This window comes from Anabrus simplex, chromosome 10 (genome assembly GCF_040414725.1).
Source record: "Anabrus simplex isolate iqAnaSimp1 chromosome 10, ASM4041472v1, whole genome shotgun sequence".
NCBI lineage: Eukaryota > Metazoa > Arthropoda > Insecta > Orthoptera > Tettigoniidae > Anabrus > Anabrus simplex.
Window position 1 is genome coordinate 69,575,059 of NC_090274.1, and position 24,812 is coordinate 69,599,870.

The 24,812-nt window shown below is 39.3% G+C and overlaps 1 protein-coding gene across 1 annotated transcript in view; it reads right to left on the bottom strand.

Moving 5' to 3' along the window:
- The window catches only part of LOC136882159 (sphingomyelin phosphodiesterase), a 365,024-nt gene that overhangs the window by 98,871 nt on the left and 241,341 nt on the right, over window positions 1-24,812 (bottom strand). The window contains exons 3-5 of the mRNA XM_067154709.2: window positions 6,189-6,418; window positions 3,214-3,394; window positions 2,460-2,593 (exon numbers count right to left, since the gene is read on the bottom strand). Of these exons, the coding sequence (XP_067010810.2) occupies window positions 2,460-2,593; window positions 3,214-3,394; window positions 6,189-6,418 (545 nt within the window). The remainder of the gene's footprint in view (window positions 1-2,459; window positions 2,594-3,213; window positions 3,395-6,188; window positions 6,419-24,812) is intronic.

Genomic DNA, 24,812 nt, shown 5'->3' on the forward strand with positions numbered 1-24,812 from the left:
ATTAATGTATCGACAAGGTGGAAAATAAGAAATACTTAGTTCTGAATCTGTTAAAGTGCGATACGGACCATGAAGTTGATTTTATGTAATCTCAAATCACCTCGGGAGCTAAATTTTATTTAGACTTATCTAAATTTTGAGATAAGAGAATATCGTTTTTGCGCATGTATAGCACATAATTGAATCATATGTATCGAAGGGCTTATAGTGGATACATTATTTTTAACAGTATTCAAAATATACAAACAAACTTTATTTTACAACATCATTTTAATTATAACCCTATTATATGAAGGTCGATTAAATATAAACGGTATTTTTGTTCCTGAGCATCAACAGTTGGTAGGACTGGCCCTGCGCTTCTGCTATGTTTATGCGGGAGAGCATGCTGTTACATATTCCCCGCTGTTTCATCACTAATGCTCTCGATTTCGAAGCAACAGCTGCACTCCTCCATTGGGCAACGCATAATTATAAAATTTCTTGCTCGTGAAGGAGTTACAGCGGTGGAAATTTGCCAGCGATTGACTCCACAGTTTTATGCCTGGCATAAAATGTTCAAGGAAGGACGAGAACATGTGGAAAATCAACAACAAGATTGCCGTCCTTGGACCAACATTGCAGACGAAAACATTTGTGCGGCTAAAGACACTATTGGCAACGATCGACGTGCAAAAGCAACGCACAATCAATTATTATTATTATTATTATTATTATTAGAAAAGCGCACGAATGTGCATTACAAAGATTGTTGACCGTTTTAGTCTTTGCTATAATCGCATAGATATTTGTTGTTGTTTTTACATCTTGTGATGTGATATATGTCACAGAACTGATCACACAGCGAACACTCACATTTTTCATTTGGGTCGTGATAAGACATATTTTTACATATTTTATGGTGGTACCCGTGTACTGCTAGTTTTATCATCACATGTCTCAGCTTCTGGTTGGCGTTCGTCCAATTTCGATCAAACATGGCATCTGTGCTGTAGAACTCTAGCGGAATTTCTTCTCTCTTCTTCCGCCTCTCCGCTAGGTGACACACAATCAATGCTGCTTACTAGTGCAAGCTGTTGAACATGGCAAGGGTTGCATATCGCCACAAAAGACAAGACCAACCAATTCGAGAGGCCATCATTCTTATGACAATGCGCGGCCCCATACCGTAGCTCTGTCTCCAAACTACAGGAAACGCACTGGGCTACATTTGATCATCCTCTTTACAGCCCAGACTTATCGCCCTGCGATTTCCATTTGTTCGGAACGCTTAAAGAAGCACTAGGAGGGCAACGATTTGAAGATGACAAGAGTGTGGAAGACTTCGTGCACAACTGGCTGGTGACACGACCCTGTTCTTTTTATGATGAGGGCATCAAAAAGCTGCCCATATGCTGGGACAAATGCATTTCCAAAGCAGGAAACTATGTGGAAAAATAAAATGCAATTGGCTTGTGTTTTTCAATAAATGAATATAATAAAAAATAAAATCTCTTTTATATTTGATTCCTCGTTGTAACCTTTTTAGCGAAGACAGAATACAGTACATACAGTAGTGAAACAAGACACATACCGGTACCTCAGTTAACACCTTTGGAAACAATCCGTTATTCTCTTCTGATTGTTACTGTTAACCTTTCCTCCCTTCACGCTGAAACTTCTCATCAATACCACGCAGTCGAGATTCGTAAATGGAGCTTGCCATCCACGACTTCCGGAGTTGCTTTCGTATGTTTATGGTAATTAATTCACACCCGAGAAACAGTGAGGCTTTGCCAATTTTCCGATCATTAATGTTTTAGTTCTTCGTTTCCCATCATATTAGCTCCCAGTATCACTGTAAACCTATCTTTGCTTGTTAACTGTTCCTCACAAACCACAAATTCCATATTGCACAGTTAATGTTGCACAAAATTCGAGTTTCAGAGTATTTTTTGCTTCAAGGGATGAAAGGTTTTCTTCGAGAAATTCATGAGATCGAATTTCGAGTAATAGAAAAATAAATACACGTGAACAACAGGACATATGGCCGGGAAATTTAACTTAAATTTGAGACGACGAACCGGTGTTTCAGCCCCCTAGACAGTTACGCCATCCCCCGGGCCGGAGCTGAGAAGAAAACTATGAAGCGTGAGGATGGGAAAGGTGGGTAGAACAATGTGAAGACTAAAGTGAAGGGGAAAATGGGGCCTCTTGGCTACGGTGATGGCAATGATAGAGGATGTGCACTAGGAGTGAAGTTTAGACAAGGGTACCACCTTGTCGATACATTAGTTGCTTAAGGCAACTTGTTGGTTAAAAGTGGTACATGTTTGTTATATTATTAACATCCTCAGCCACATAACACTGTTTAAATGAAAAATTAATATATTGACAATGGACAATAACTGATAAAGACAGAATGGAAGCCTTTGAAATGTGGTGTTACAGAAGAATGTTGAATGTTACCTGTCACTTACACTAAATAGTTCTGTAATGCCCTCACAGACTCTTTGCGTCTGAAGCTTGAGGCTGACACAGAAGCTGTAGGTGATCTTGACAATGTCATCTCTCGTCTTTCCCGTCCGGATGTAATGCTGCAGAAGACCAGCTCCTGTGGACCCACAACCAGCTCAATTAACAGACTTAATGCTTACTTCATAAGATACATAGTGTCAGTCTGATAAATCAGGTGACAATAACGACTTAATACGAGCACAGATGAAATTAAATGACGTATGGCTTTTAGTGCTGGGAGCGTCCGAGGACAAGTTCGGCTCGCCATATGTAGGTCTTTTCATATGATGCCCGTAGAACACCTGCACGTCGTGATTAGGATGAAATGATGATGAAGACGGCACATACACCCAGCCCCCATGCCAGCAGAATTAACCATTGAGCAAAGGCCAGCACGCTAACCATTTAGCCATGGAGCCGGACAGAGCACAGACAAGAAAAGGTTGGCATAAAGGAATTCAGTTGGACAATGTTTTAAGAGCGGGCCGATATTTTCCGCTGCCTAGTATGAGGAGGTTGCAAGAGAAACGGCAGCTAGTCTTTGCGGAGGGAAAAGTATTTCCCCAGCTCTCCGCTTCAACCCATGCTAGCAAACACGTGAGATCCGACCAGTACATGCATCTTTTTTTTTTTTACTCACAAGTTATCGGCTCTTTATGCAGCGAATTTTTGTCTGAACCAAACCATAGTAGAGACTTGTTGAAATAAAGTACGAACCTGCTTTACATGCGGTGCACGACACTTTGGACATGACACTCGTCTCCACTTCCTGGACCACCTGCTTCAGGTTCATGAGTCGCAGGGCTTTGTCCACAATCCGTGGCAGGTGATGGCGCCCACTGCGTAGGTCCTCCCTCAACTCCCCGTCGAGGTCATGGAGCAACTGAGAGTAGTTGACCTGTAACACATTTGCACAATGTGTATTACATCTGTGCTAAACAAGGATAACGAGCAGAGAAGCATGAAGCTGGATGGTTGTGTCTTGATTGCGAACAAGAGATTAGTGTTGAAGTGAGATACATAAAACAGATACAATTTTCAAAACAGGCTCATAATATGTAATTTTTGTTCTAGTAGTGTTAATATTAAGTGGTACACTGGAATGTTTTAGATAACCTAACCATATATTTAAAAATATTTTTCTTATTGAAAATGTTTAATAATTTAGTTTGAGGTAGTAAGTGGCGTATGGCTTTTAGTGCCGGGAGTGTCGGAGGACAATTTTGGCTCGCCAGATACAGGTTCTTATGATTCGACTCCCGTAGGCGACGGGCGCGTCGTGATACGGATGAAATGATGATGAAGATGGCACATACACCCAACCCCCGTGTCAGCGAAATTAACCAATTATGGTTAAAATTCCCGACCCTGGGACCCCTGTGACCAGCACGCTAACCATTTAGCCATAATCTTACCATTTAGAATATTATATTTTTTTTATTGTTTAACATAACTACAGGGGTAGCTGTTTATGGTGGATCAGTGAGAGTTGTATTATTAATAGGTTATTATTATTATTATTATTATTATTATTATTATTATTATTATTATTATTATTATTATTATTATTATTATTATTATTATTATTATTATTATTATTATTATTATTATTATTATTATTTTGCTAGTGGATTTACGTCGCAACGACACAGATAGGTCTTATGGAGTTGGAAGGAAGCGGCCGTGGCCTTAATCAAGGTACAGCCCCAACATTTGTCTGGTGTGAAAATGCGAAACCACGGAAAATCATCATCAGGGCTGCCGACAGTGACTCGCCCGGTATTATTATTATTATTATTATTATTATTATTATTATTATTATTAAGTAGTGAAATAGTCAGTTTATATGGAAACAAGTGGGTTTTTTCTTACATGCTTTTAACTTTTTTGTGCATCACCCAGTATTCCAATTATTGTGTGTACCAGAACTTGGTGTACCAACTGAGGGTTAATTTTTCTGCAGCCCGTCATATTAGAATTTTGTTCATATCCAAGTCAACATTTCTAGTCAAGCGGATTGGGCAACTTGGTATTTCCCACTTGTTCGCAATCAGGACGACACCAGCTGGATGTCCTGTGTCTATGATGCAATCCCGGTGTTTCCCCACACTCGCTGGGAAATCAGTGTTGCCAATCTTGCTATCTTACACTAAACCGAGCGGTTTTGAGTTAATATTTAGCTACAAGAAATTGAAAATTCAATACTGCTTATAGGCCTACAGGGAATTAGTTACATTTTGAAGACCTTTTTTAGCTATAAAAAATTGATTTATCAGCATTTGTGAATGCCCCTGTCACTTCGTGCGATGTAGAACAGAGTTCTTCGCACTACAAAGATTTCCTGAGAGACGACGACAGACCATGGAATTCATCCCTCACTGCCTAGCTGTTAACTAGGCACAGAGCCACCTGAAGACCTCGATTCCGAAGAAGAAGAAGAAGACAACGAGGCCATCACTTGGCGCACCTTAGCACCGCCGTGTTCCACCCTTTGGTCAGGGCCAGGTATAGAATAGAGGCCTTGGTATAGGAGAAGCGTCTCTGGGCGGAGTCCATGTGTGTCCAGTTTGAGAGAGCCCAGAGAATCCCTTGCGCCTCATCTTGGTCTCTGCCCACCGTGGTGGCGGACACCAGCTGGTTTTTTAGAGCCTTGGCCAGGCGATAGGGCCTCGCGGCTTCCGGGACGGCCTCGTTGTCTTCTTCTTCTTCTTCTTCTTCTTCTTCTTCTGAATCGAGGTCTTCAGGTGGCTCTGAGCGGCGGCTGTGGGCCGGGGACCGCTCGAGATCGGGGTGCCGATCCTGCAGCTGCTGCTCCAGGCGCTAGACCGTACGGACCAGGGCCTGCCAGTCGAGGTTCTTCAGGGGCTGTTGTGGAGGAGCTGCGTTGTTGTCTGTGTCATGGACGAAGGTTGAGAGTTTACCAACTTAAGTGCTGTAATAATGTTTTTTTGTTTTTGTTTTAGAATTTGATTAAATACTAGACTATACAATAAAACTTTCAGCAAAGGAACAATAATTACAAATGTATTAAATTAAAAAGAAGTACGGCGAGAATATACAATTAAAAATCATTTAGTATTTGACTACACAGTAAGAAACCAACAGACACTAAAGAGACTGCCAGACTGACGAATGCGCGTGGCAAGTGGGTGAATCATACCCCTGCAACCCTTCCTCACAGCACATGCAGTGTCTCCACTACTTACTGAAACGCTATACAAATCGGTTAGCCGCGACGAACGACATTTTGTGCGTAATTCCCAAATAATTATGCTAATAATTTAAGAAAATAAAGGAGAGAATTAGCTTATAAGACAACAGAGCTTGTACAAACTGCTTTTATCAATAATTCCCAGAATTTATAGTTTCAGCCTGCTAAAATGGAATAAAAATCCCCCTTCCGCCCCAAAACGCCGCTACTGGTTTTTAGGGCATGAACTTCCGATCCCTAATTATCAAAGAGGGCTGCTAGAGTATAGATGGTCGATGTGGTCTTGCAGGTTGTGGTGTGAAGTATTGATGGATGGCCATGACTGAGAGAGAAACAAGACATACTTATGATCGTCTGATTTTCTGAAGGGGAAATATGACACCATTTTATTTTCTTCTGGGCTTTTACGGTCGGATGTTCTTCCTGCTAATGGTGGTGATGATTTTTCTACATGAGTACACAAGAAGATAAAGACACTTACATTGAGAAGTTCGAACTGTCTGCGCGTCTCCTTCTCTAGCTGCTCTGGACTCGGTGCTGGTGGTAGCTCGTGGCTATGGTTCTGTGGATTCAGTACAGAGGAGTAGCTGTTAGCTAGTAGGTGGTAGTTCTCAGCGCCCCCTGTCACATCCCACAGATCCTCGAGAGCTGCCGTCTGGTTCCACTCGGCTGTGGCTGTCTCGTTCGATTCAGAATCCGGAATAGGGCCACCTGGAATGTACAAACACGAGCTTAAGGTCTCTTTTAATGGTGCACTAGCAGTTTCCCGCTGGCTCCGCCCGCAATGTACAAAGTATAGTGTTGTTCGATACTACCCTCACGAATGTATTTGCAAAGTTTCCAGTTAATGAAATAAAGCACATGATACGCTGTGGTAATAGAATGTAATATTATGTCAACAAAACACTTTAAATTACATCACACAAAGAAATTGAATTAAACGTTCCTTGGAACAACACTACGCACCGAACTGTTAAAAAGTTTTTCAAAAGATCTTCGTCATGGAGACAAATGTACTCATAACTGTTCTCAGAATTTACCAATTTAAGTAGTTATAACCTCAAAAGAAAGCGCTTGATCCACTGAGTGTTTTTAGAACAAAACGAACTGCGTACCTCAATTAGAACAAAAGCAATAAACCAATTAGAATCATAATTAACACTACCGTAATTAATACTAAATAAAGCACAGTTAAACACAACAAAAATATGTTATAACAGAATAAAATTCCACCCCAATGAGACATGCACATAATAATAATAATAATAATAATAATAATAATAATAATAATAATAATAATAATAATAATAATAATAATAATAATAATAATAAATGTGACCGATGACATGGATGTTAGGCCCCTCTAAACAAGAAGCATCATCATTAATAATAATAATAATAATAATAATAATAATAATAATAATAATAAATAGTTATTAAGTATTAATAATTAATAATATTTAATAAACAATTAATTAATTAAAATAATTAATTAATAAATAATAATAATAATAATAGTCAGCAAATGAAGGAGTATTGGAAGAAGAAGAAGAAGAAGAAGAAAGCAACAACTTTACCGCAGAGTAGATACGAGCTCCGTGGTCCTCAGTAGGCCTAAACGACAAATAATAATAATAATAATAATAATAATAATAATAATAATAATAATAATAATAATATGCTATCCCCCTGTGGCTGGGGGTGGTAGAATAACACCCACGGTATCCCCTGCCTGTCGTAAGAGGCGACTAGAAGGGGCCTCAGAAGCTCCCAACTAGGGACCTGAGTTGACGACCACGGGGCCCTTACCTGAGTCCTGGCATTGCTTCCACTTACTTGTGCCAGGCTCCTCACTTTCATCCATCCTATCACACCACCCTTGGTCAACTCTTGTTCTTTTCCGACCCCGACGGTATTAGAGCACTCGACGGCTAGGGAGTATTTCATGTTCACGCCCTTCGTGGCTTTTGTCTTGCTTTGGCTTTTGCTTTTTTTTCTCTCTGATTAGCGTTATATAGAGGATGGTTTTCCTAGTTGTACTTCCTCTTGAAACAATAATCACCACCGCTTCTTCTTCTTCTTCTTAATCCGTTTACCGTCCGGGGTTGGTTTTTTCCCCAGACTCAGCGAGGGATCCAACTTGTACCGTCTCAAGGGCAATGTCCTGGAGCGTGAGACCTTGGAATAAAAATGTAATGTTTTCTCCACAAAGTGGGGAGGGGGGGCGACCCCCCACCTAGCCCCGCCCCGTTAATCACCGCCACTGCACGTGACTCATACTTACGCGTAAAGTGAGTAGCCCATTCATTAGCTAAGGCGACCGCAGCCAAAAAGATAAGAAAGCTGATTTTTTCAAAAAAACGTTAAAAAGAGCTACGAAGGAAATGCATACGGCATTTTTTGTAGAAAATTTTATTTCGTGGCCGCGTGGTGCACTTCATTTTTCGATGGGACCTAACTTTTACCGTCATTTTAGTTGACGTACAGAAAAAAACTACCCTAATTTGGGACACACCCTTGTAAAATCCCCCACTAGCTCGAAACAGTGAAATATATATCAAAATCGAAAGTATCCCTTGAGTTACTCAGGATTTCAAGCTATATCCTTACAAAACATCAGCTTAATCTATCGAGTAGTTTTCGAGTCTATCCAGAATAAACACATCATTTTTATTAATACAGTAGAACCTCGTTAATCCGGACCCATTAGTCCGGACATCGCTTAATCCGGACAGCTGTTTAATAATAATAATAATAATAATAATAATAATAATAATAATAATAATAATCAAAGACTTTAATATTACTTATCTAGACTCACAGAGCGCGCTGGTGCTATGCGGAATATTGAACACTTTCGCGCATCGCCATGTTGCGGGCGCTTCAGCTTCGAATGCATGGGTAGCACGTGATAATGTTTACAGTCTCTTGCATGTTTTCGATTTGAATCATGTCTGTTAGTGGATCTGTTGTAGTATTATATGTGACGGAGTGATACTCTATTGTCAAATATCTTCAAGGAATGTAAGAGCTTGTACGATACGCTAGTTAAATTTTTTGGCAATATTAAAGGGAAGTAAGTTAGGCCTTACGTGTGGAATGGAAAGGTACCGTATTCACCAGGGTGAATTCATGTGTAACCTTCATTTGTACAGATCGCTATCAGATGGGATCTGGTATTTCTTTTCACATGTGAAATATAACTGTTAAAAAATGACTTTCAATGACCATAATAGAAAACTAAACAGGTTACAAGGTGGTTGATTCAGACAATGTATGGACATTAAATATAGAATTTTTAGGCTTCTTCTTTTCCCTCTTTGCTTCTTTCCAATTCATCGGGGATAAGTTTTTAGAACTAAACAGCTGTTCTGAAAAAGCATACATATTGTTCGTACAGACTGTGTACCGGTATTACACATTTGATACACTTGGGCATAGAATCCGTAAGATATGACTGATAAAGCTTGATGAAACCCTTTTAATATTAGGGTAAGGTATTGCTTCAAATTCTTATCAATTACCGGTGTGTCTGAAAAATGATTTATTGGTATGTAACTTATCTCTTAAGTTCTCCTAAATCCAAATCACACAGAAATGATCATTTAAGTTCTACTCATACCATTACGTTATGTCATATATAAACCAAACCGAAAGGCTATGGCCTACCAAGCGAGAGCTACTCAACCTGAAGGCCTGCAGATTACGAGGTGTGATGTGGTCAGCACGACGAATCCTCTCGGCCGTTATTCTTGGCTTTCTAGACGGGGGCCGCTATCTCACCCGCAGATAGCTCCACAATTGTAATCACGTAGGCTGAGTGGACCTCGAACTAGCCCTAAGATCCAGGTACAATTCCCTAACCTGAGCGGGGACTGAACCCGGGGCCTTCGGGTAAGTGGTAGGCACGCTACCCCTACACCGCGGAGCCGGTATTTCATATTCATAAAATGATAAATGTATCTGATATTTTAGAAAGATTTTCGCAGTTATGTGCTTTTTAAACAAACTGTTCAGAGAATTGAGTAAAATTTGCTGCAATGATGAGAGAGGAATGATACGCTATGTACCGTTCATAGAAATATTTTATTTCACAGGTTTCCTTTTTGTTGATACTGGAGATTACTGTTATCGGTACAGGAGTTTGTAAATATTTAACTAATGTGTTCTCCAGTCTGCTGAGAGACGGGCAATTTTTCTCTCGCGATATGTAATCGTACCGCTGTCATTTGAACATGTATTCGTATTTCAATAAACCTAAAGTGTAGAGCCTATGTTTCAAATACATCTATCTGTTCCGAATTTTCAAACACATCAGTTACAAACATGACCCTTATATTAAAATGAGCGACATGATTACGTTTAAGTACCGCTAGGCCTATATACTGTTTTTTACTGTTTTCGGGGACTGAATTTCAAATAGGAGGTATGTATATTTATTTTTGTTACTAGTGTATTTTTCAGTCTTCTTATTCAGTCTGCTAAAGGTTTTCTTATTTTTAAATTTTATTTTATGTGCCCCACCTATACGCTATCCAAAGGATTTGTGTAGATTATTCAGTACAATGCAAAATGTGTTCAGTTTTTATACACAAGTATTTTTAATTTTACCAAGGTCTTGATATTATCTATATTTATTGCGTGTGTGCATGGCAGTCTGTGTAGGCTGGCATTAATTTACCGGGCCAGGTGTTTTCATATGTGCGAAATGTAAGTTAATGCATGAATTCCATACTATGGTCTCCTCGGCGAGGTGTGGAGTGCCCGCAAGATGGCGGTACGCGCATGGACATATCTTCCCCAGTCACACGCTTCTGCGCAGGCAACGGTGTGGGGCCTTGATAATAATAATAATAATAATAATAATAATAATAATAATAATAATAATAATAATAATAATAATAATTTATAACAATAATCCATAAATGCTGCTACAGTATACCAGAGGTTTGTGGTAAAGGAAACACGTAATTTTCAAGGGAAATTCATTTTTTGCTTATTCAAAATATTGGCCATCGGCTTCTACACACTTTGCCCATCTTTCAGGTAAGTTATGAGTACCGTGCCAGAAAAACTGCTCGTCTTTTGCGGCAAATAATTCGTCGAGCCATTTTCCAACCTCCTCGAAATTGCTGTGCGAGCGCGTGCCCCATTGATAATAATGAAGTATGGCCTCCGGAGAGGCCTGGTGCAGGTCTTTTTCTAGTAGACGGCCTATTAGGCGACCTGCATGTCTGTGAAAACGGGGGCCTTACCTAGGATGATTTCTAATGTTGAAGACGCCACACTCACCCAGCCCCCGGGCCATTGGAATTAACCAATTAAGGTTAAAATCCCCGACCCGGTCGGGAATCGAACCCGGGACCCTCTGAACCGAAGGCCAGTACGCTGACCATTCAGCCAACGAGTCGGACGCCCCACTGATGCGAAGAGGTGATAGTCAAATGACGCCAGGTCGGGGCAGTACGGCGTGTGCGGAAGAATTCCCCATCCAAGCGATTTCAAGGTGTCTTTCTCTGGTGTTGCTGTGTGAGACGGCGCATTGTCGTGTAACCAAATCACTTGTCATGTCTTCTGGCCCATTCCGGTCGTCTCTCGGTCAATGCGTGATTTAAATTAATCATTTGTTGGCGGAAGCGTTGTGCATTAACGGTTCATAATACACAATACCGCTCTGGTCGCACCAGACACAAATCACCAAGTTCAAAATGTCGAAACCATATCTCACATGTTCTAATGGATAGAGCGTGTTCAGCATATGTTTCTACCAGCAAATGATGACTTTCCACAGCCTTTTTCTTTTGATTACATAAGAAAAGAAATGCGCGCCGCAAGTGTTATTTTTCAGACACAAACGTCGACATGATCACTGAACGATACAAAACAGACGCTAGTGTTTGGCTGGTTCAATTTGTGTGTAACGTAACACGAACAAAGTGACGTATGTGGCAAATTCATTCGCTGCGTACTGTTCGCTGGCGCCATTTCTTAGTGAAACCGTAAAAGACTTATGCATACACCTGGTATTTCTTGTCTATCTATATATATAAAATAAGAGTTTTGTCTGTACATTGCTCAGAATTTGAAAATAATGGTATTTCTGTATCGGTCATGTCCATAGTAACAAGAAAATGCACTTTTTACTTTTCCGTAATTTCTGTCTGTCTGTCTGTCTGTCTGTCTGTCTGTCTGTCTGTCTGTCTGTCTGTCTGTCTATCTGTATGTATGTACACGCATCACGAGAAAACGGTTGAAGAGAATTTAATGAAAATCGGTATGTGAAGTCAGGGGATGAGCCTCTACAATCTAGGCTATAAATCGTTTTACTCACGCTGAGTGAAATGGTAGTTTAGGGGAAGGCCTAAAATTGAATTCTCAACTATTTATGTTATTAGTGGTCTAATGAAAATCGGTATGTGAAGTCGGGGGATGAGCCTCTACAATCTAGGCTATAAATCATTTTACTCACGCTGAGTGAAATGGTAGTTTAGGAGAAGGCCTAAAATTGAATTCTCAACTATTTATGTTATTAGTGGTCTAATGAAAATCGGTATGTGAAGTCGGGGGATGAGCCTCTACAATCTAGGCTATAAATCATTTTACTCACGCTGAGTGAAATGGTAGTTTAGGGGAAGGCCTAAAATTGAATTCTCAACTATTTATGTTATTAGTGGTCGTATTTTATATAAAATGGGTATTCAAAGTTGGGGAATAAGTTGCTACAATCTAGGCTATCAATAATTGTATTCACGCTGAGAAAAATTGTAGTTTAGGGGAAGGCCTAAAATATAATTCTCAAATATTGTTATTAGTAGTCCTATCTTGGTGAAAATCGGTATGCAAAGACAGGAAATAAGTCGCTATAGTCTAGGCCAGCCCTGTCCAACGCGGCGCCCGCGGGCGCCATGGCGCCCGAGGTGCCCTTTTATGGCGCTCTTTGCAATTAATTTCCAAATTAAATTTTACATAATATTTGAAAACAATACTTTTGCATTTCAATAAATATTCTTACTTTTCTCTTAAAAATACCGTCCTCAAAGTCAAAAAATTTGTTACATCCGTATCTCCCAATACACAAAGAGCTTTGAGTAAGCCATAAATGTGATCTAGGCCTAACTGACTCGTGTCCGCAATTAGTGAAGTGATAGAAGAAAGGTTCAGAAAGAGAGCTATTCGACATGTAAGTAGTTGCGACAATGGGAAATCCTTCACAAACCTCTCACTGGGGGGGGGGGGGGGGGGCTAGGGCCAGGTATAAGGCCCTCTCTACTCACGGAGCCAAATATAGCCGCATATTTATTCTGCCAAACAGAACCGCTTCCTTAGGATTCACTTGATTGCAATGCCATAAACTACCTACCATGACAGAGTTTCACCAGGACGACAATGGGACACCCAATTTGTCCACAAAGTAACTTCAATCCCAACAAAGCTGTGCCGTAAACAATGAACAAACTATTTATGAAAGTCTTGCAATTGGAATGTTCCCAGTTCCTAGCTTTCAGGCGAACTTTCAGTATTACTTGTGAGCGTATGCAGGGCTTATGGAATACGTTTTGAGTGCCTTGTGTTGTGATAAGTTGTACATTCAACATGTTTCGTGTGCTTCTTTTCATTACTATTTAAACTTTAAATTATTCAGTTTATAATCAGTTATATTTCATTAAACATAACTCTTCTTAACATGGCTAAAAGGCAAAGAAATTATAACTTTAACAGTGCATGGGAGGACCAGTATTGCTTTATTGAAAACAAAGGAAAGTCTGTGTGTTTACTGTGTAATGCTAGCGTGTCTGTTCCTAAAGGAAGTAATGTACAGCGACATTTTTGACTAATCACAAAAAAAAATGAAAGTGAATTTCCTGTTAATTCTGAACTAAGAAAACACAGAGTGAAAGACCTAAAATCTAAATTAGCATTGCAACAATGTGCGTTTTAGAAGCCAGTTCAGCAAATGCGTAACGTGACAATAGCTTCTCACAAAGTTTGTTACGTCCTAGCTAAAAGGAAACAAGTTTTCAATGATGGGGAAGTAGGGAAATAAGCTATGCTGAATGCCACTGAATCTCTGTTCGAATCTCACAAAGATAAATCTGAACTGATATCTTCAATGAAAGGACTTCAGTTGTCTCACCAAACTGTTGCTAGGCGGGTTGAACAGATTTCTAATAATGTGGAATCTCAATTAGATCAGGATTTGAAATCGTGTGAACATTTTTCACTCCAGTTTGATGAAAGTGCTGATATGTCTGACACTGCTGAGTTGTGTGTATTTGCTAGAATGGTTTTTAATGATTTTACAGTAAAGGAAGAATTTGTCAAGCTATTGCCACTTCATGGACGTACTAAGGGAGAAGACATATTTAATGCTTTCGTTAAATTAACCACAGAGAGTAACTTACCACTGTCAAAGATTGTCGCTATAACAACAGACTGGTAGAAATAGTGGATTTCTTTCTCTTTGTGCTAAGGATGAATCATTTCCAAAATTTCTTTCTTCTCATTGTATTATTCACCAAGAAGCTTTATGCGCAAAGGTTTTAAAGTTCGATCATGTTATGAAAATTGTAACTCATGTCGTGAATTATATAAGATCGTCATCTACTCGTCATTGATTGTTCAGAAATATTTTAAGTATGTCAGATTCGGAGTATGGTGACGTCATCCTTCATGCAGACGTAAGGTGGCTTAGTAGGGGGAAAACACTCGAACGGTTTTGCTGCCTGTTGGATGAGATACGAGACTTTATGATATCATCTCCTGGGGAATATTATCACGAACTTGATGATGTATCTTGCTAATCGAATTAGCATTCTTGGCAGACATCACCTCAAAATTAAATGAGTTAAATCTCGAATTGCAAGGAAAAGATCATAATATTTCAGGTATGATAAGTATTGAAAATGCATTTGAAAAGAAACTTAAGGTATGGATGGTCCATTTAAATATAAATTCCCTTTCACATTTTCCAAATTTGAAATCTATGGCAGATACAATAAATGGCGGCAAGTGTAATTTTTCATCTCTTGCTAAACATCTTGAAACTCTTGGGTCCGAATTTGGTAGCAGATTTAGCCAGTTTTCAATGCTTGAACCAGTGATCATGTTTGTCAATAATCCCTTCGCTTCTGTTGACGTTTGTGAGCCTGGAGGGAGGGTGTGTGAAATATTCGAAAATTATAATCCTGAAGAATTAGGAATGGAAATTTTAAGCTTTCAGTCAGACCTTTCTCTGAAATCCTCCTACGCAACATGTGGCAATTTCTGGAGTTTGGTGGACGGTAAAAAAAATATCACATTACCCGCAGTGTTGCTCTGAAGATGCAATCTTGTTTTGGTTCAACCTTTCTTTGTGAAGTCGCGTTTTCGTCTATGAACATAATAAAAAACAAATACCGATCCTGCCTGACAGACTCACACCTGGATGACGCGTTAAGAGCAGCCTGTTCCAGTTACACACCAGACTTTCCTCAACTTGCAACGAACATGCAGTGCCAGATTTCACATTAATTATGTGAGTAAATATATTTTCATATAATTTTTAATTCTAGATTTATTATTATTATTATTATTATTATTATTATTATTATTATTATTATTATTATTATTATTATTATTATTATTATTATTATTATTATATAGTCGTTGTAGTACCGATAACAGTAGTCGAATTAGTGGAATCGTACCTGGCGCCCGCATACCCTTAGTTATCATGTGAATGTGCTCGCGTAGAAACGAACGTTGGACAGCCCTGGTCTAGGCTGTAAATTATTTTATTCACGCTGAGTGAAGTGGTAGTTTTCAAATATTCTCAAATATTTCTTATTAAAGGTGGAATCGATGAATGCTACATAACTAGGGTTATATACTATTAAATTTCCTATTATTCATGTCTTATACATTGTTACCGTACTGGCTATGACCACAAAGATATTAATGATTTTGGATTTTTGTTACTAAGTCCATATCAGCGCTGAGTAACCAGAAATGGGTAAACAGTATTTAATGAAAATCGGTATGTAAAATCGGAAAATAAGAAACTACAGTTTATGGTATAAAATATTTTACAAATCACGGAGTCGAAAGAAAACTAAATGTGAAGGCCTACAATATAGAAAGCTCATAACATTCATCAACAATAACATTAAATTGACCATTGTTTGTCGTGATATGCTTTGTGTCATCTGTTGCCCTTCATCTCTGGTAGATAGGATTACTGCTGCGTACAGAGTATTTTTTATTTGATTTACGTCGCACCGACATAGATAGGTTTTATGGCGACGATGGGATAGAAAAGGGCTAGGAGTGCCTTAGGCCTTAATTAAGGTACAGGCCCAGCATTTGACTGGTGTGAAAGTGGGAAACCACGGAATACCATCTTCAGCGCTGCCGACAATGGGGTTCGCATCCACTATCTCTCGGATGCAAGCTCACAGCTGCGCACCGCTAACCACACGGTCAACTCGCCCAGTCATACAGAGTGTAACAGCCTGCCTGAATATTGATGGGAAGTAGCTGTGGAGTTAGATAACTTTCTTCTTTAGCATGACATTCCCCTGGTTTATAAATTTTCTGATACTACTGGTACGTAACACACTGGATCATCATAGCATTCGGGCTATATAATCCCTACTCTGAGGCACTGATTGGAATGAACAGTGTGCATATTTAGCGAGATAATGGCAGATGAGTGTTCATGGCAATCTGCGGCCTGGTCATCCCAGCTCTGGAACTTTGGACTATTAGATTGGCACCGCAATCTAACTGCAGCACTGTTCGTTAAAAGTGATTAAACGTGCGGCTTTCCATTTGATCGAGTATTTTATATGATGGCATTGCTTTTAATCGCTATATTCATACTTACGTTTTTGTAATGACCTATGTTGATTTCAGGTTAAGAAAACAACAAAGTCAGTCTTTCTGAGAATCCCGTAGCGAAGCACGGGTACATCAGCTAGTATACTAAATAACCTTTGTTTGCCTTAAATTTAAAATACTGTAATATACACGTTCTTTTTACTGAAGAGAGTTTTTAAATATGTAGGTACCATGGCTCATTTTATTTATTTTGTTTAATCCGGACTTTCATTAATTCGGACAACCTAGAGTATCAATCAATCCGGATTAAGGAGGTTCTACTGTAGTAAAATATAGATGGATACATCTGCGACGAATTCAATTTTGAAGCCACTTTGAAATAATAATAATAATAATAATAATAATAATAATAATAATAATAATAATAATAATAATAATAATAATAATAATACCAGACTTGCTTATCGAACACACAAATTTCTGCAAACCAAACATATGAGATCAAAATGGTATAAGCAAGCAGTGAAAGACCTCAATGAATTAGAATCACCAACTCTGCAGGGTACAAATATAATGAGGAAAATTGTTCACATACGAGGATTTGAGGAAGATTAGAAGAAACCAACACGACGTACCTGGTCGAAGGAACAGAAATTACAACAATCGAAAATGAAGAAATGTTGGGCAAGGAGGAAAGCTCAGCAAATGTTGATTCCACGTGGTGCTAAGTGACCCATTCACGCAGAAGATGTAGATAAAAGTACCGCAAAAAGTTTATGAGGAAAAGAAACTCAGCCGGTACCGCCGTTCTCGTATTTGTCCAGTGTGGCTGACACAAACATTGCCACAAATCTACGTGTGACTCGCTTGAATTCCTTTACTGCTGCAACATTCACCAGCCATAACGTGAATATTAATCCATTTTTTGCAATATCTACCTATCTAACTTCCATCCTTGTACTGTGGGCCTACCTACATAATTTCTCACTGTTGAGGATGGCATGTTATTCTGCAATGCTTTCCGATACTGCTCATTGACAGACATTGCATGTTTTCACTTGTTCGTACCAAATTTATTACAACTGCATCCAATAAAAGACATACTACTAGAATTGTCTCATTCATTCATCCACGCATTCATTCATTCCTTCATTCATATGCACGAGGGCAAGTCAGTAAGTATCTGCAATTTTGCTCTAATGGTCTTTAGGTTGGCTCTATGGCGTTGACTGCTCACCAGCCACTAAATGACACCGTTGTCTACGTCTGTCGGAGGTTTCAGAGTTATCAGATCAGCACAGCTTGCGATGTTGCGACGTAAAGGCGGCCGCGCCACTCTCTGCTTGCTCCAAGGAAGAACAGTGTTCCGTAATCCGTTTGTTATGGTCTGAGAGTGTACCAGGCGCGGAAATGCATAGAAGACTTTCAGCACAATACGGGGACAATGTTTTGTCACAGCGAAGTGTTTACCAGTGAAGTGAACAGTTCAAAAGGGGTCGCACGAGCGTGAGGGATGAGGAAATATCCGGACGTCCATCTGCAGCCGTAACTGATGCATGATATGATCCTGAATAACAGACGAGTAACTGTTGATGACGTGGCTAACCATATGCACATTAGTCATGGTTCTGCATATGAAATCATGCATAACAGGTTTAACATTCACGAAGTCTGTTCGAGATGGGTTCCAAAACAAGTCAATGAAGAGCAGAAACGCATTCGTGTGAGAATCTGTCAGCACCTACTGGACCGTCATGCTAACTAAGATGAAACGTTTCTGAAACGGATCATCACTGGAGATGAAACATGGGTTCACCACTTCGAGCCAGAGAACAAGCGTCAGAGCATGGAATGGAAGCATCCCAGATCCCCAGGCTAAAAGAAATTCAAGACTCAACCTTCTACAGGAAAAGTGATGCTCACAGTGTTTTGGGACTCTCAAGGAAAATGGGTAAACAGTTAACAGAGAATGTTACAGTGATATGATGGTAAACAACCTGAAACCTGCAATTTGCAACAAACGCAGAGGTCGACTGTCGGAAGGAGTTCTTTTGTTGCATGACAATGGGCGTCCACATACCGCCGCCCACACTGCTCTAATTCATCAGATGGTGCGTTTCGATGTGTTGAAGTATCTTGCGTACATTCCTGATTTCGTCCCGTCGGATTAGCATCTGTTTGGTCCGCTTAACAATGCTCTAAGAGGCCGTCAATTCAGCTCCGATCAACAAGTGAAGGAAGCGGTGCATACGTGGCTTGCTGCGCAACCGAAAACCTTTCCTGCAGAGGGTATCAGAAAGTTTGTGAAACGGTGGACCATGTGCATTGAAAAGCAGGATGACTATGTTGTAACTGTTCCACCTCGTCAAGACACTTGGTGAAATGAAAGTTATTATCTTGGGACACATGAATATTAAATAAACTATTTGTGGCTTGCCCGCAAATTGCCACGCAAATAGAAACAATTAACATTCCATGGTTCCCCATTACTCTATGTAATGTTTGGGCGCCATGGTTACAGTTTTTAAATAAAACTGTAAACCAAAATTTATATTTACTAGCATAGAGACTTATACTAAAATCACAGGGGTAGGATTTTAAATAATTAACCATTAAGTATCGCTTAAGAAAGAAAATTAACGCCATATAAAATACAAATGAATTTATTATACAAAAAATAAAATGAGATGAATCGGAAAAGTTTCCTTAAAGCGTGGAGGGATTTAGAATTTACTATTGCTTGCTTTATCTAATTGAAGCTCACCAATTGCAGCTTTCGTTGACGTCATCTGGTTTCCGTGGTTACTCGTTCTCTCCTTCTCGATGTAGACTTTGCTCCATGGACATCCTTCCTTCCTTCCTTCTCTGATATGGTACGGGCTATCTGGACTAACACTCCCTGCTTGCCTAGTCTTTAAATTAGACATTGGCCCTATACTTGTAACAACTGATCAGCGTTGATCGTAAGAGGAGAAAATTCAGAGATATGAATTTTTCCATATTAGTAGAAATCTCAATCCAACTGAGCTATACTATTTATACGGTACAGACTTGTACCAAAATTCCGTAGACTTGAACTAAACATAGTTCTTCGTCCACAATATTTACTGAATATCACACAAGCCATAAGCTTGTTTCGTTTCTCGTAGATCCGATAACATAACCGAAGCGACAACACACTGTACAAAAGTAACTATGTCGCGGAGCGACCACACACTGTATCAAAAATCAAATCACGTCGTACAAAGTCGATGTTCACAGTAGAAGTACTAGTGATGGAGTATCTCGAAGTATCTCGCTGTAAAAGGTTGTTAGCTCCTAAGACTGTAACGTCGTAAGGCTGTTAGGTCTTAAGGTTGTAACCACCCGTTCTCGTGTTGAGAATCCGTATATATCCGGGCTCACCCCCACTCTTGGTAACAGTTCAATCTCAAAACTCATATACAACGAAGTATCTGATTCGATAGCTCGAAGCATCAACTCCCTTTCTCTTCTTCCTCAGCAAGTCCAGAAGGCGTGGCGATGATATACCTGACCAGCTTGCAAGCCTCGCGCACGGGTCGCTGTTTACTAGCCTTGGTCATAAAATAACCCATGACGCACGCAAAATCCCAAGCTTCAAGAATAACCCTCCGTATACACAAACATGAGATGAAATGAAAACAACTATGTCTCAACATATTGACCGTATTTACAACATAATGAATTCTTATCCTACATAATATAATAATTTAAATAATAAAACGATGTTATCATATATACAATATGATTCCAAAAAGCCTTGATTACAAATGATTGACGATGAATAAATATGTTATTACAAATAATTGCCGATGGCGGATAAACTTGATATCAAATGATATCGCGTAAAATTTTATTATATTAAATTAGTAGGGCTGGAGAAGCCTGGACGGTTACATACGCCCACCTGTTATTTACAGATATAACATATATGAAAATAACACACTACAACAAAATGGCTGATATACAAATCATTACATCTTACAAACACTTAATAAAAAACATACATAACCAAATCTTGTATCTCACTGTAGAGTGTCTGTTTCAACGATACCAGATAACATTAGTAATAAATCCTGCCAATTTTCTTGCGAAAGTTTGTCAGCGACACTCATAATATTTACAACAACAGGTAAATAACACTACCTTTGCACTTCACCATCAAAGTGTTCGGCAGTTCCAGGTTATCATAATATGTACACCACACACACACACGTAATCACACGTGGCTTACCTCTCATAGATGGCCGCAAGCAATTTCTTGTTTTCATTGCAAAAAATATACTTAGAAAATTATTGCATTAATTTCCTTCTGCAGTTTCAAAACAAAATCCCAAGTTACTCATGGCTTCTACAATGATGTTAGGTCTAGGTTCACAACCTATACATGAATTCACGTTTTCCAACTCAAGTACATTTAATGTTATCAAAACAACACCTGGGAGACATTACACTTAATTCGCAGAAATATATCGTCTCAGAGACCGAATATTATAAGTGCCCAACATGACACGATTACCATCTTTCAATCTGTATGCACAAGGACCAACCCGACAATGAATCTGGAATGGACCCTGATACAACAAAAAGAATTTCTTCGTCACCTTCTCTTCACTGGACGAGAGCATGGGAACACGTAACAGAACAGAATCTCCTACCTGAAATTCGTCTAACACCTGACGTTTCTGCTGTCTGCTACGCTTCTCAGCCGCTTTAATCAAATTCTCTCTCGCTAATCTGACATATATCTGAGAGTCCCGCTGAGGTTCCTGTGTAATACCTACTACTTTTGTCAGCTCATTCCTTGGATTGCTGCCAAAATGAACCTCTAATGGGGTGAATTTCGAATTTCGTACTATCATGCTGAACCATGTTAATCCATTTCTCAATCAACGTTAAAGAACCAACCCACGCAGTGTGCTTGTCATGAACTAAAGATCGAAACATCCTACCTAATTCCTTCATCGTGCGTTCACACATATTCCCTTGTGGGTTCCTAATTGAGGAAAAAACATGTGTGATACCTAACTCTGTCATCACAGCCTTCCACTTCTTCGATGTAAATTGAGAACCGCTATCAGATAATAACCTACTAGGCGTATCTAATTCCTGAACATACTTGTCACAAATAATCTTACTGCAACTAAGACCTGTCGCTTTACTCAATAAAAGATTGACACACTCACTACTCGAAACTTCAATAATACCATCCTCTAACATAGCTTCAATTTGACAGTCTACTGCTTTAGCATATTTATGTGGAATCGGATATCTCGGTCCAGCGAATATACTTTTATCCAGCACTGAAAATGAGTGTTCATACACATGTGTTTTGCCAGGTTTCGATGAAAATACTTCCTTGTGTTCTCTCAACACATACAACAATCGGTCCCTCTGACCTTCTTCCAAATTGCTACTATCTACCGCTTCTCTCAAAGCATCATCGTGGTTCTCCTCTAACCACACTTCACATAACTTAAAATCCTCTCTCTCTTCTTCATCTTTTGAAACCTCATTAACACACCACATGTTACAAACCTTCACTTTCGTCTGAACTTCGGCATCCCACGTGACTTTAACATCCTCATTATCCCACCTTAAATATACTATCGCCTCATTGTAATTTAACCGAGCTGAGTATAAACTTAGTCAGTCAGATCCCAAGATAACATCAAATATAAGATTCGGAGTAACAAGACAGATCTGAATTTTCGACTTCCCGTTAATACAAATAGGTATGGCAACTTGTTTACATATTTGCTTGGATCGTTTACCTACAGCAGTGACGATATATGTGGATTTCACAGGCATTTCCTCAATCTCAATATTCTCCTTCTTTCTGTCCTCATACCACTTCGAACTTACACATGATCTTTGACTGCCTGAATCCAATAAAGCCTGATACTGCGCCCTCCATACAACGATCGTAACAACGGGGTTCTCACTTTTACTACCAACTTCGACTTGATTCACTTCAACCTCCCGTAATAACTCATCTCTAACATCGAGATCATAATTCATGTGCGTCATTACACAATTTCTCGCAACATGTTCTGAAGACTGATAATCTGATCTCTCATTACCGTCTACTATCAGTTTAAATTACTGTGTCTCCTTGTATCCTGATTTCGGCTTGTACCTTCCTCTACATTTCGTTCCCTCTGAACATTCCTATTTTGCTGGTGTGACTGATTACCTACAGGTTGTTGTCTCGGTTGAAACTGACCACGGTGATTGTGTTCTTGTCTTCTGGGTGGTGTCTGATAGTTTATGTGCTCACGTGTACTACTACTATTTAAACATCCATCTTAGCATTAACTTCCCTGCTACTTTCGGTTTTAGTCAGTTCGATCTCCTTTCTATTTTCTTTAATCTCTGTCTGCATTTTCTCTACTTCCTTCTTACTTTCATTCGTTTCGTTCCTAATTTCAGCCATCCCTTTCCTAATTTCCTTCATATTCTCTAATATCCCTTGCATCATCACAAACAGTTGTTGAATATTCTTATCACTAATCGTATTACCTTTCTCGCCCTCCATCCTAGCTACATCAGATTCTGTGCTATTTTCCATGCTCCCACCACTCTCTACCGTTTTATCTACTTCAATACTTGCATCCACAACATTCCCAGAATTCAGCGTCTCGCCTCCCTTTACTAAGTTTCCGCTACGTAATTTCATGTCCTTTTCACCTTGTGCAGCCATGATTCCCCCAAAATCACACATACAAATTATATGGACACTCACTTAACCCCCACAAACACAGACTCTACTTTACTGCTTTCTTTCCACGAATACTTAATCGTTTTCGAGCCCCACGCTGGGCGCCAAATGTAACTGTTCCACCTCGTCAAGACACTTGGTGAAATGAAAGTTATTATCTTGGGACACATGAATATTAAATAAACTATTTGTGGCTTGCCCGCAAATTGCCACGCAAATAGAAACAATTAACATTCCATGGTTCCCCATTACTCTATGTAATGTTTGGGCGCCATGGTTACAGTTTTTAAATAAAACTGTAAACCAAAATTTATATTTACTAGCATAGAGACTTATACTAAAATCACAGGGGTAGGATTTTAAATAATTAACCATTAAGTATCGCTTAAGAAAGAAAACTAACGCCATATAAAATACAAATTAATTTATTATACAAAAAATAAAATGAGATGAATCGGAAAAGTTTCCTTAAAGCGTGGAGGGATTTAGAATTTACTATTGCTTGCTTTATCTAATTGAAGCTCACCAATTGCAGCTTTCGTTGACGTCATCTGGTTTCCGTGGTTACTCGTTCTCTCCTTCTCGATGTAGACTTTGCTCCATGGACATCCTTCCTTCCTTCCTTCTCTGATATGGTACGGGCTATCTGGACTAACACTCCCTGCTTGCCTAGTCTTTAAATTAGACATTGGCCCTATACTTGTAACAACTGATCAGCGTTGATCGTAAGAGGAGAAAATTCAGAGATATGAATTTTTCCATATTAGTAGAAATCTCAATCCAACTGAGCTATACTATTTATACGGTACAGACTTGTACCAAAATTCCGTAGACTTGAACTAAACATAGTTCTTCGTCCACAATATTTACTGAATATCACACAAGCCATAAGCTTGTTTCGTTTCTCGTAGATCCGATAACATAACCGAAGCGACAACACATTGTACAAAAGTAACTATGTCGCGGAGCGACCACACAATGTATCAAAAATCAAATCACGTCGTACAAAGTCGATGTTCACAGTAGAAGTACTAGTGATGGAGTATCTCGAAGTATCTCGCTGTAAAAGGTTGTTAGCTCCTAAGACTGTAACGTCGTAAGGCTGTTAGGTCTTAAGGTTGTAACCACCCGTTCTCGTGTTGAGAATCCGTATATATCCGGGCTCACCCCCACTCTTGGTAACAGTTCAATCTCAAAACTCATATACAACGAAGTATCTGATTCGATAGCTCGAAGCATCAACTCCCTTTCTCTTCTTCCTCAGCAAGTCCAGAAGGCGTGGCGATGATATACCTGACCAGCTTGCAAGCCTCGCGCACGGGTCGCTGTTTACTAGCCTTGGTCATAAAATAACCCATGACGCACGCAAAATCCCAAGCTTCAAGAATAACCCTCCGTATACACAAACATGAGATGAAATGAAAACACCTATGTCTCAACATATTGACCGTATTTACAACTTAATGAATTCTTATCCTACATAATATAATAATTTAAATAATAAAACGATGTTATCATATATACAATATGATTCCAAAAAGCCTT